Here is a 12,444-nt window from a genome sequence, read left to right on the forward strand (position 1 = left end):
GCTAAACAGATGTAAAGATTAAACACACATGACCCTTTGCTATCTTGGCAGACCCATTTTCTAGATTTTAGACCCAGAGTCTTTTTGTTTGTTTGTTTGAAAGCTGGCTCCACTAAAAATTGGCTGTTAGGCAAGGCCTCTTTCCTTACCTGTAAAATGGTAATAGTAACAGTACCTACTTCATGGGATTGTTACAGAGATTAAGTTAAAGAAGTATCTGTAAAGAGTTAAGAATGTACATGTTAAGTTTTGTTAAATAAACAAATGAAAGATCCAATTATTAGAGGATTTTTAATCTTTCAAAATAGAGGAAGAATCTTATTATTAACTTTTTCATCATATCATCTGTCTGTAATGGCACAGTATTGTCACACATAAACCAAAATATCCATTACGTAAAATCTCATGGAATTTGTATTGAGAATGTAGAAAAAACTTCAGGTGGATTAAGCATAAAAGAATCTTTGTATTTATCACTTTAAGTACCTTCTTAGTATCATAAAAACTAGTAAGTTAAAAAAACTAACACTGAAAGTTAAAGAAAAAATGGTGAACAATTATTTCCAAATAATTATTTTGTATTATGTGTTCCAAAACAGGAAATTTCTAATTTCTAACTATGCAATTATGGTAAACTCCATGAAAAGTATTGTAACTCATATTAGGCTAACCCAACTGAAAAGCCTCAATGTAAAGACCAGATAAAGAAGCAGATTTTTAAGGAGCCATAGTCAAATCTTTTTACATAAGTATGTCTACTACATTTAAAATGTACGTCGTTTGTTCAAATTAACTTTTAAAAAGTATTTATATGTAACTTCTCAGAAATTAACTTATGGTTGGTTGAGTGGTATAGTCAGGTAAAATTTCATTATCACTATAATCTCAAATTCAATAAATCATGATCATACTTGATGGAACCTTTTCTGTAGCTGATTGATTAATTGATTTAATTTTGGCTGCACCGTGAAGCACTCGGGATCTTAGTTCCCCAACCAGAGATCGAACCTGCCGCACTGCAGTAGAAGTGCAGAGTCTTAACCACTGGACCACCAGGGAAGTCCCTGTGGCTGTTTTATTTAAAGCATTAAAAAAAAAAAAAAAAAAAAAGAAGAAGAAGAAGAAGAAACCCTTTATATTTTGGTAGTTTTACTTTTGCTTGTGGATCAATTCTTGATCCCACAAAATTAGAAAATATACTTCTGGTTAAAACATTAACAGACTAGAGCAAAACAGATTAGAGGAAAATAATGCAAATTCAATAAAAAATTCAATCCAATTCTATAATGCTATCAGTATGAAATGTAAACCATTGTGGTTCACCAAATGAATGTCTAATTTTTTTTATGAGACTAAAAATGAAGCTCTATAGTATGGTATTTGGAAGGGTGCCTTTGAAGTCAAACCAACCTAAGTTTGACTCCAGCCCCACCATTTCTTAGTTAAATGAAGTGATTGTAAGCCAAATGCTTAGTCTCTCTCTTAGCCTAGGTTTCTTCATCAGGAAAATGGGTGTTTAAGAGTAGCTACCTTATATGTGTAATTTGAAGATTGAATAAAGTTATTCCTTAAAAAAAGCCCCTAACTATTTTAGGCGCTCAAAAAAAAGTTAGCTCATATAAAATAAGGGAAGCAAGTAAGAACAGAAATGAGATTCCTTTTTCATAGTATTACCAAGAAACATCTTAATGAAAAGGAGGCTTTATTTCAATAGCTTAATAGTACAGGCCCTTAAGGATGCAATAATACAAACACACATACACTCTCTCTCTCTCTCTCTCTCTCTCTCTCTCTCTCTCCCCCTCTCCCCCATCCCCCCTCCCTCAAATTGATGCTTATAAAGAAGTGATCATTTATAAAACTGCAAGTTTTATAATGTACACCACCACCCTCACACTAGTCTCTCCATCAGGCATTAATCAAAACACAAAACTAAATAAACTGCAAACATTTCTCAGTCCTGAAGAAAGCTATATACCCTTACCTCATTCAGCAGTCTTCTAAGCTAGGCTGCTTGGCATTTCTTCAGGACAAAACACAAGCTACCTTCTCTTTCCCAACCTCACTTTGCTCTGACATTTCATGGTAAACTAATTCTTTTAAAAACCTTGTTTTTTAAACTTAACAGTGTTACAGAAACAGACACATAGACTTACTACATATTTCAGTCAGCAAGATCAGAATTTTCAAAGACAATATAAATGCAACTGAGTATATATGCTATATAAATGGAATCCAATATGAATTTTAAAATACATCTTCTAATTTAAGTTTAGAAGAAAATACATAATCTTAAATAAGTTCTTTCTTTTTACATCCCTTTTTAAACTAAAGTTTAAGAAAAAAAGATTACTTGATGACATCAGAAACCAGATCTTCATAATAATTAGAAGTAATAATCTGTATTTGGTATTTTATTACTTTAAATGTGGATTCTAATTTATAACTGTGGCTCAGGTCTTTGCCCAGGGACAAAACAGTCTAAGATGATTTAAATAACTGATTAATGTTTCTAATGATGATAGAATTCCAGCTAAAAACTATCACTCCTGAGTTTGGAGCTTACCTGTGCATCAATATCAATGGCAGGGTAGATAGGAAGCATGGCTGAAGGAGAGATGATAGGACTTGGAGTTGGAGTCTGAGGTTGGGAAATGGAAGCAGCGATACTGTGGGTAGGAGTGTTTGACATTGCAGATGCTCTTCCACTGACTGCTGTTGAACAAAATAACTGTACTTAATGAGGATGAAACATTGTTAGGTAACAGTAAGAAATAGTTGTCAGAAAATATTTAAATATCTTTAAAAACAAAATATCTACAGGTAGACTGCCATAGCACTAATAACTCATTTTCCTGGTTATTTCTGACACTGGACAACAGACCAAAATTTAAATATATATTGAGAGTAACCCATTTGCTAAACAATAAACCATATGAAAAACAAATTCCCCTCTTATGGTAAGTAATCACAAAACCTTAATTCAAAATAACCCTGAAAACAAAAATATTTTTATGAATTAAAATTAAATATATATGCAAATGGTTATCCATTATATCTTCTTAACCAGAAAAGGAATAAAAGTTAAAACAGTCAAGTTCAGAAGGAGAAAATGTGTCTTTTAACCTGCCAATTTCACACCTTATTTTCTAGAACTAATGAAAGTAATATCACTGTTTGGGGACATTTGCTATTGAATATTTAAAATACTTCCTATTCTTTTATTAACTGCAGACAGGGGGTGGCCCTTAGTATGACAGCATATATATATATATATATAAAAATTTGATCCTCGCACAGAAACAGTTTCTCACATACAGAATTATTCTGAAGGGCGTAAAATGCTCACCAATCAATCTAGCAATCACACTGACTTAGAAGGACAAAATTAAAACATTAGGGTAGAAAAAAATGTATGCATGCCATCAGCCTTCAAATATAGATTACTGTTAGTTCTTCTACGTATAATTTTGCCATGATATTATTTTCACCAAAATAAGCAAATTAAGAAGGGGCTAATTAGGTCAGTACTTGAGATGGGAGAATTCCAAAGGTGGCAGCAGTTGAGGGTACTTTATTCCCTCATCAACTAACTTCTGGAGTTGCCATGTGAACATCAATCCTTTTTCCCCCTTATTAAAAATGCTATAGCACTAGTCTGGGCATTAATCTTTGAATGATCAACAGTAGTGTGGATGTATGTTACCAACGTATTTATCAGCTACATCAAACAGAAAACAATCATGATTCACAACTGGATCTGAAACCAGGCAAAAGAGGTTATGCTCCTACCAAGAGCAAAACTGAAATAGGCCTTATCAGAACAATTATAAACACAATTGTTAATTAAGAAATCTATTTGACATGAAATCCTTAGTTCAGGCACAAACATACACTATACATTATAGCAACACACATTCTATAATTATACATTTTTAAGTCCACTTAAAAGCCAAAGGAAGAACAAAGGAGGAAACAAAACAAAACAAAACAAAACAAAACACACTATTTGAATCCTTAGGGATCCAGATCAATAGAAAAGGGCATGTATTCAACACTAATATGTTAATCATCTAATGACCTTGATATTGTTACTCCACGTTGATAGTTTTGTATGTTAAGAAAAAGATCAAGACAATTCAAATGTACACATTCTAGATATAAATTTCAAAACCATATAAAATCTATGGCTCTTAAAATGGGTTCCATATTCTCCTCTGATTAGACTGATTTTCACAAATGAAAATGCTAAACACAAAATTAGCTTAAAAAGAATGAACATCAATCTGGCCGAAAAACGGAATTTTATTTCATGATACTGAACAAAAAAATCTAAGCTTTATTGTTAAATGACTAAATTATAATTTACATTTCAATTTGAATAAGTTCTTTTAAAGAACATATTAGTTTTCTTATTTTGGGTCAAACTGGTTGTTCTTATCACCTCTTCTAGAAGGAGATAGGAAAAATCAATTCCCTCATTTAATTCCTTTGGGGTCCCTATGAAATTGGTTTACTAAAACTAAATAGCTGCCTGTCACCCAACCATTCTCTACAATTAAAAGTAACAATTATAAATATGTAGGTACCTGAAGGAACCATGGTACAGACCAGATCTTTACATGTGGAACTTCATTTTAGCGCTAGATTTCAGAGAGGGAAAACCAGATGCTCAAAGAAGTTTTAACATCAAGTAAGGAAAGAGGGAACTTGACAGCACAGCAAAGGCAAGTTGTTAAGATTGGTTAAATAGGGGACTTTTTTTGCTTTGGCTAGCACAGAAACCAAGGAAGATAGAAGATTCTGACCAGCCAAGTACTAGAGAAAAAGAGACTGAATCTTATAAAAGCAGTCTAATAAATGGGTACTAAGAATAAAGAACAGACATTATGCTGAAGGAGAGAAGGAAGACTGAGCCTAATGAAGTTGTAAGATATTAAAAAATCCAAAGAAAGAAATGGAAATGGTCATTAGTCAACTGAAATAACAAGTACTACCATAGAAGAAGTTTAAAGGCTGTGGAAGTGAGTGTATATGTGTATGTTTGTGCACGTGCACATGCATGATGCAGGAATGGGTTGCAGGGAGGTAGCTGGATGTTTTTAATCCTGTTCTTTCTTCTGGCCATCTCTCCTCTCCCCATATAAATGAGAATAAACAGGTAAAGTATTTTTATAATATGACAAGTATCTGTCATATTTCCTAAGAAGTTATAAGCTTTAAAAAATAATTTTATATGAAAACACCTGGAACACATAGGGAGAATTTAATTGTTTTTGCTTGGTAAACAAATCAACAGAAAAACTACTTTACAAACCTCCGATAATTCTGATCAGCATAAAAATTATACAACTGGCAAATCATTATTGATAACTATGCCCAAGAACATTAGGTAAATTCTGATAGCATATCAAAAATTTTTAAATAGTCATTGGTATGGAATGTCCATTCTTCATTTAATTGAATAAATAACAATTCTACACACTCTTTGGTAGTTCAATTGACATAATATAAAGAACACCATTATGATCTAGATTAATGGCCATGAAAGTAATATCAAATTTGGCATTTGGAGCTACTGCGCTTCAATTTTCATAAGATATATACTGTTTTTTAAATTACATTCCCAATTATTATAACCCACTAATGGTGATTAGTAGTAACTTTCAAATCTATAGGAAAAATGTATACTTCTTAATATAAGAAGCTTTATAGTTCTTACTAACAATTAATAGCATTTTTTCCAATGTAGTTACTGTACCCTCTAAGATTAGCAGAGACTTTCATTCCACATACTATTGTTGAGGCAATACTAAAAGACTGGGAAACTTTAGAGCAATTTCTAAGTACAAAATCTGTCTCATTAGCTGGTTTCTTAGTTTCTGAATGTTAGCTAAATATCTCAACACTATACAATTTCATTTTCTTTTATTCTTTTAAAAGATTAAAGTTAAATTATGTATAATCTCATAATATATAATGCTACTTAAACAGAGTTTCAAAATTAGAAAAAATGCAATCATCCTTTAAGTATAGACCAAAGAATTAAAAGGGGGGAAGACAGCAGATGAAAATTATCAAAATTCACCTATTTACTCCCTTTGTTTTCCCCTGTTCCTTCTTTTTCTGTTTTTTTTTTCTTTATACTTTTTTTTTAAATGAAGAAAATTATTCTTTTCAGTATAGTATTCTTATGGCTTATAATCCTGTAAAATCTTATTCTACTACTTTGTTACAGAACTCACAAAAACTAAGTACCCAAAACTAGAACCATTAAAACAACCCCTAAAATATTTCTTTTTGCCAATGAAGCTAATTAAAATGGAAAAAAATTTCTCTGCCTACCCATTTAAAGATATATCATTTATGATACTATCAAGGGACTACACCTTCTCATAATACAATTAGAAAGAAACTACACATTAACATTCACAGGGGATAAATGACTGACATACAGTATAATCCAACCTTATTTGGTTTTGTACTTTATTATTGTTGTAAAAGTATTTACGTTTTTTGTTTTTTTTAAAATATCCATCAGGTTTGAAGTCTGATCCATTAGGATATAAAGTATTTCTGTTCACAAATAAGCTTTCTGATATATCCTACTAGTTTTGCACTTCAACTTCTATCAGTTTCCCGGTTTATTGGTGTGAATACAGAAGCAAAAAAGCCAAAATTCTATCAGTATTCTGAACTTAAAAAGAAAAAACAAAACCAAAAACAAACAAAAAAATCAAACATCAACCTACGGAAAAACCTAGATTCCCAGCCTACCCACCTAAGTCAGAAAGTTTCAGCCACTTGCATTGAATAAGCTAATCTTTAATTTGACCTGTATCCATCTGAGAACGTCTGAGATTGAACTAATATTTCTAAAGATATACATGGTTCAAGAGTCCAGAAATAGTTCTCAAGTTGGGTAATGGCAAAAAATTCTGGCACACTCTTACTCGCCTTAAGCAAATCATATTTGATACCTGCTCATAACAATATAACCCACCTGCCATGATGTCATCCAGCGTGTCATTGAGGGTCTGAGCAGGGCTGGCTACCATTAACCCTTGTTGTGTTTCTGTCAGAATTCCTTGCCCCAGCCCTGCCAACTGTGCTTGGCCCAGTACTGGCTGTCCAACTATCACTCCTTGCAGTTCTGTAAGATTTGCGATGGACCCTGGAGGCAAGGGACCTGCCGCCAGAGGCAAAGCTTGAGGCATGGCCAGAGGCTGGACTGGTGCAAAACCCATCTGAGCAGCAGTTTGCTGGGGTTCATCTTTAAGCAAAACGGGATCCACTTGCTGTAACCGTGCATAGTCTCCCTCGGAAAGCTGTTCTCCAACCCCAACAGGAGTTAGCAGTCCCAGATGTTGGCAAGACTGTTGCTGCTGCTGCTGAAGTTGAATTCTTTGAGCTTTAACCTCTAGATACTGCTTTTTTAGCTGCTGCTGAGTTTTCAGTTGTAATTCTCGTTCTACTTTCTGTAGTTCCTCCAAAATCTTTTGTTTCTTCTGAATTTGTTCCTCCCTTGTTTTGTTCAGCTCCTCGATCTTCTCCTTGGTAAGTTGGTCAGCATGAGCCAGTTCCAAGGACTGCAGCTGTGCATTCTTTTCTATGGCTTCTTTTATCCTCTGTTCCAGTTCTGTTAACTTTCCCTGAGCCTCTTCTACAATGCTCTCTGGAGACTGATTGGTGATGTAACCCTGTACATCCTGGCTGTTTGCTGGCAAATGGCTGCTGGACTTTTGTTTAGAAGCAGCTGTGTGAAAAAGAAACCCCCTCAGAAGTGCACATGAATGGCATCCTCATTACAGAGTTACTGTTGGGAGGTTTAGTGCCAACAGTTATGCACCAAGTTATTATATCCATAGAAGGTGAAAATGTACTGTTAAGGAGTTAAAAACAAATCCACCTCCTTTATCATAAATATAAAATGTATGTATTTTATGTGCATAGAGTAATCTTTGGAAAATTAATTTCAGAATTTTAAAAATATCACATGGTTAAAATTAGACAATAGAGGGATGCAGGTTTGTGATATCTAAGTGGTACAATTAAAGTAAAATCTAAGGCTATGTGTAGATAGATACCGCATCTGGTCATAAAGATGTAAAAACTTATCATAAGAACAGAAAAATAATGCTAAATTATTAAGATGTAGGGAAAACTTAAACCTCTGAGTCAAGGTTTTTCTACATTTAATAGTCTGTGCCTTTTAAACACACACACATACACACAAAGAGTACTCAAACCACTGAGAAGTACCAGGAAATTAAAATCCAACTAAAATATATGTCTTTGTTGGGGCCTACCATCTTCAAGACTGATAAAGGTAAGATAGAAATTCACATATTCACAAAGCTACCTGGCCAGTAGAGAACTGGGATTCAGTTTCCCTGGAAGAAAAGATGCTGAACTATGACATCCACTGTATCTTCTGACAGCCAGGTGAATAAACATATCTGGCTATCGGTATAGCAATCATTTGCTTGCTATACCAACTGAAAAAGGTGCCAAGGCTCTAGATTGGTACTGGTGATTGAAAAGAACTGGTGGAAATACTTAGTATTCTTGCTGGTAAAATAATATAGGTAGCCAAAAACCAAAAAATTAAAACCACATTGGTTCCTCAGGTAAAACTTTCTAAAAGGAAAAAACTGATTCAAACTGGTAGCTGTAATCTTTTGGGACATAACTTATGAACATGCATGATGTAACTTCCACAAATCAAATATGGACCTCAGAGTTTTAGAGCAACAAACAACCATATCTGAAGTAACTTTGAATTCTTGGTTGAGAAAAGGTATTCCAGATATAAAATCTATATTAAAACCAGTTATTCTAAAATAAAATTTAATTTTGATCTAGCTTATAAATCTTATGCCTCATATCACTACAGAAATTTTTAGCAATTTACAAAAATGTCACCCAATTATACGCAGCCTAACATTGTAACATGAATAGAAATGACTAGTTATTAGAGGAAATCATCGATAATCAGAATTGCATCAAAGATGAGCATCTGAATTTCTACTGCTAATACTTCTGATTCCAGCACAAATTAGTGTTCTTAACTATGTTCTCTCCCAATAACATGCTTTTTTCATTGTTTAAAAAAAATCTTCAATTATGCCGACCTAGTAAAATTCATTTTTGTGGAATAATAATTTTAAATGGCTAGTTTTTGGTTTTTTTTTTTGCAATCTTATCATTTTTACTTGGACAACTTGTAAGTCTTTAGAAGTACAACTGACCTTTATTCCTGATGGGAAGAGTAGTGGCAACATTGGCAGGTGGTTTGTCAGGCTCCTGAGGTGGGACAACCATGGGCAGTGCTTGAACTGGTACACGAGGAGCCTAAGACAAATGAAACTGATTATATATATATCTGCTTTTCCTACACCTTCCATTACATAATTTGCTTTAAATGAAGAATAAGTTACAAAGATCCATTCAAAATCTTTTTTCATATTACAATCTCAGGTGACATATTTACTTAAAATGTGCTGGTATCAAATTATTTTCCATGACTTTTTTTTTTCCGGCCATGCCACACAGCTTGCAGGATGGGATCTTAGTTCCCCAACCAAGGACTGAACCCAGGACCCAGCAGTGAAAGCGCTGAGTCCCAACCACTGGACGCCAGGGAATTCCCTCCATGACATTTTTTTAATGCACTTTGAAATCAAAAGATTATTCTGGCCACAGTAAGAAAGCAAAGCAAAATCGTATCAATCTAGAATCTGGATATTACACCAGATGTTCATTAACCATATCAAGTATGTTATGTATAAAAATAACTACATATTATAACAAAAAAAACAATCTAGTTTAATCTTGAACTATGACCGAAAAAGGGAACAAGATGATATAACATAAAATGCTTTAGTTTAGAAGCTTACCCTATTTAAATCGTGGGATGGGGGTGTTAACTGAGTGACATCTGGTGGAGGGGCTGAAAGCAAGTTATTAGGATAGTCCAAAAGATAGCAAACAACGCTTGTATGACCACCTTTTGCTGCTTCTATCAACATAGTCGAGCCATCCTAAAAGAGTGAATATGGAAGGGGAAAATTTTTTTTTAAAGTTAATTTACAGAAACATTAAGGAAGATATAGCCAACAGGCCCCAGACACATTAAAGTTTTAGGTTTGGTAAAGAACATTTTTCTCTAAAATGAGAAGAAAATGAACACATTTAGAATGCCAATACAAGTGGAACTTATAGATAATAATTTGTTATGCTCAAGAGTGAAGATTAATTCACACTGCTACCTGAAACATTTGAGTTACATACTTTTAAACGGTGAGTAGGATCTGCCCCATGAGCCAAAAGTAGTTCCACCACTGCCAGATGACCCCCTGCACAAGCCAGGGATAGTACAGTATGGTCATTGTTAGCTGTGGTTCTATTCACATTTGCTCCTAAAACAGACAAGGCATGAAAAATCATGTTAATAGAGTGTTGTTTCTTAAATTACGGTAAACTTCAAAATCGAAGAGTAGAGAGAACAGTATAACGAAGCCCCACATACCCATTACCCAGCTTCAATGATTATAAACATTGCCAATCTCATTTCACATATACCCACATCCATTCTCCTCTCCCATCTTGAATTATTCTAAAACAAATCCGAGACAAACATGATATAATTTCACCCATAAATGTTTCAGTATGTACCATTAAAAGATAATGATAAAAGTATATATTATTCCTAATATAATCACTGTTTTAAAAAAGTAAAATACAAAATTTTATCTACATTTTAATATCTTCAGTGGGAAAGATGACTAAAAACCAATAAAAAATAAACCACACTGCCCTCTATGGGCCAAATATGGAAGGAATTAACAAAAAATAGTAATAGTAGTATAATGTTTTTTCATTGGGAAATATCTGAGAATGAAAACAGGTTTATTTTCCCCTTAACATGAATTCAACCCTGATTTGGAGCACTGTGCTATGCATGTAGGAAATGGAAATAAAATACCAGGAAAAAATTGGAATCAGATTCATTAAAACTAAGCAGGGGCTTCCCTGGTGGCGCAGTGGTTGACAGTCCGCCTGCTGATGCAGGGGACACGGGTTTGTGCCCTGGTCTCGGAAGATCCCACACGCCGCGGAGCGGCTAGGCCCATGAGTCATGGCCGCTGAGCCTGCGCATCTGGAGCCTGCGCTCCGCAATGGGAGAGGCCACAACAGTGAGAGGCCCACGTACCGCAAAAAAAAAAAAAAAAAAAAAAAAATTAACCAAAGAAGAGAGGAGATAATAACTGAAAATAATTTCATTCTTGAGAATACTATGTCTTATTTATAAACATATAACACAAGGAAGTGTTCAAATTGTCTAAAATACTTTGACCAGTAAGTTATTTCTGATTTATTTTCTTTACCTACAAACGATTTCAAACTTTAGTATTTTTGGTAAGAAGGAAATGGCGTATGTTGCCTTTTTAATTGCATATGGTCTACACAGTCTCACTTTTACTAATGTTGAATCAAAAGTAAAATCTTTAATCGCCTATACTTAAGAATATAATGAAATCTCTAATCTTCTATACTTAAGTTCATGAAAAACTTCAACTTATACAGTGAATATCTATAAAGTAATTTAAAGGAAGTAATAATATGCTACCTTTGTTATGAAGGATTTTGGTATTCAAAGTAGAATAAATGACCATGAATGAAAATGCATTTTTGGCATATTTGTTCCTTTTCAATTTTGATTTTTTGGGGAGGTGCTATATTTATGACCACCTCTCTATATTTTACAAAGAAGGAAACTTAGGCCCAAGGAAATATAAAGAAGAAAAGTGACATGCCCTCAAATTAATCAGTGGCAGAAACAACATAAAAATCCAGGTTTCGAGATATATTATTACACGAACAGAAAAGACTTCAAGGTATCTAAACAAACCCTCAAAGTTTTTTACATAGAGAAATTTTTCTGTATTGAAATGTTTTTTAACAAGGGTGGTATTCGGTATCAGAACTCTTCAGTTTGGAATGGTTCTATGTGTTGCAGGATGTTTATCAACTACCCACTCACAAAAATCTCAGTAGCGGGCTTCCCTGGTGGCGCAGTGGTTGAGAATCCGCCTGCCGATGCAGGGGACACGGGTTCGTGCCCCGGTCTAGGAAGATCCCACATGCCGCGGAGCAGCTGGGCCCGTGAGCCATGGCCACTGAGCCTGCGTGTCCAGAGCCTGTGCTCCGCAACCGGAGAGGCCACGACAGTGAGAGGCCCGCGTAACGCAAAAAAAATAAAAAATAAAATAAAAAAGTTTAAAAAAAAATAAAATAAAGATATTATACTTAACGTGTAAAAAAAAAAAAAAAAAAATCTCAGTAGCATCCCTCCACCACATGACACCTCCAAAATGTCCTTTACCTGTGAATCTCTTAATACCCAAGGGCAGGGGATAGATACCTGTGGAAAAAAAATTA

General features: G+C 34.2%; 1 protein-coding gene across 13 annotated transcripts in view; it reads right to left on the reverse strand.

The window, feature by feature from the left end:
• Nucleotides 1–12,444, reverse strand: part of ANKRD17 (ankyrin repeat domain 17) — a 163,790-nt gene that overhangs the window by 56,651 nt on the left and 94,695 nt on the right. For 6 of the 13 annotated variants that reach the window (XM_059067180.2, XM_059067178.2, XM_059067182.2 and 3 more), the window contains exons 12-16: nt 10,294–10,421; nt 9,900–10,043; nt 9,252–9,354; nt 7,004–7,756; nt 2,567–2,715 (exon numbers count right to left, since the gene is read on the reverse strand). In XM_059067180.2, the coding sequence (XP_058923163.1) occupies nt 2,567–2,715; nt 7,004–7,756; nt 9,252–9,354; nt 9,900–10,043; nt 10,294–10,421 (1,277 nt within the window). The remainder of the gene's footprint in view (nt 1–2,566; nt 2,716–7,003; nt 7,757–9,251; nt 9,355–9,899; nt 10,044–10,293; nt 10,422–12,444) is intronic. The other 7 variants (XM_059067186.2, XM_059067183.2, XM_067035823.1 and 4 more) reach the window with 2 other exon arrangements.

The sequence above is a fragment of the Kogia breviceps genome, chromosome 6 (genome assembly GCF_026419965.1).
Source record: "Kogia breviceps isolate mKogBre1 chromosome 6, mKogBre1 haplotype 1, whole genome shotgun sequence".
In the NCBI taxonomy this organism is placed as follows: Eukaryota; Metazoa; Chordata; class Mammalia; order Artiodactyla; family Physeteridae; genus Kogia; species Kogia breviceps.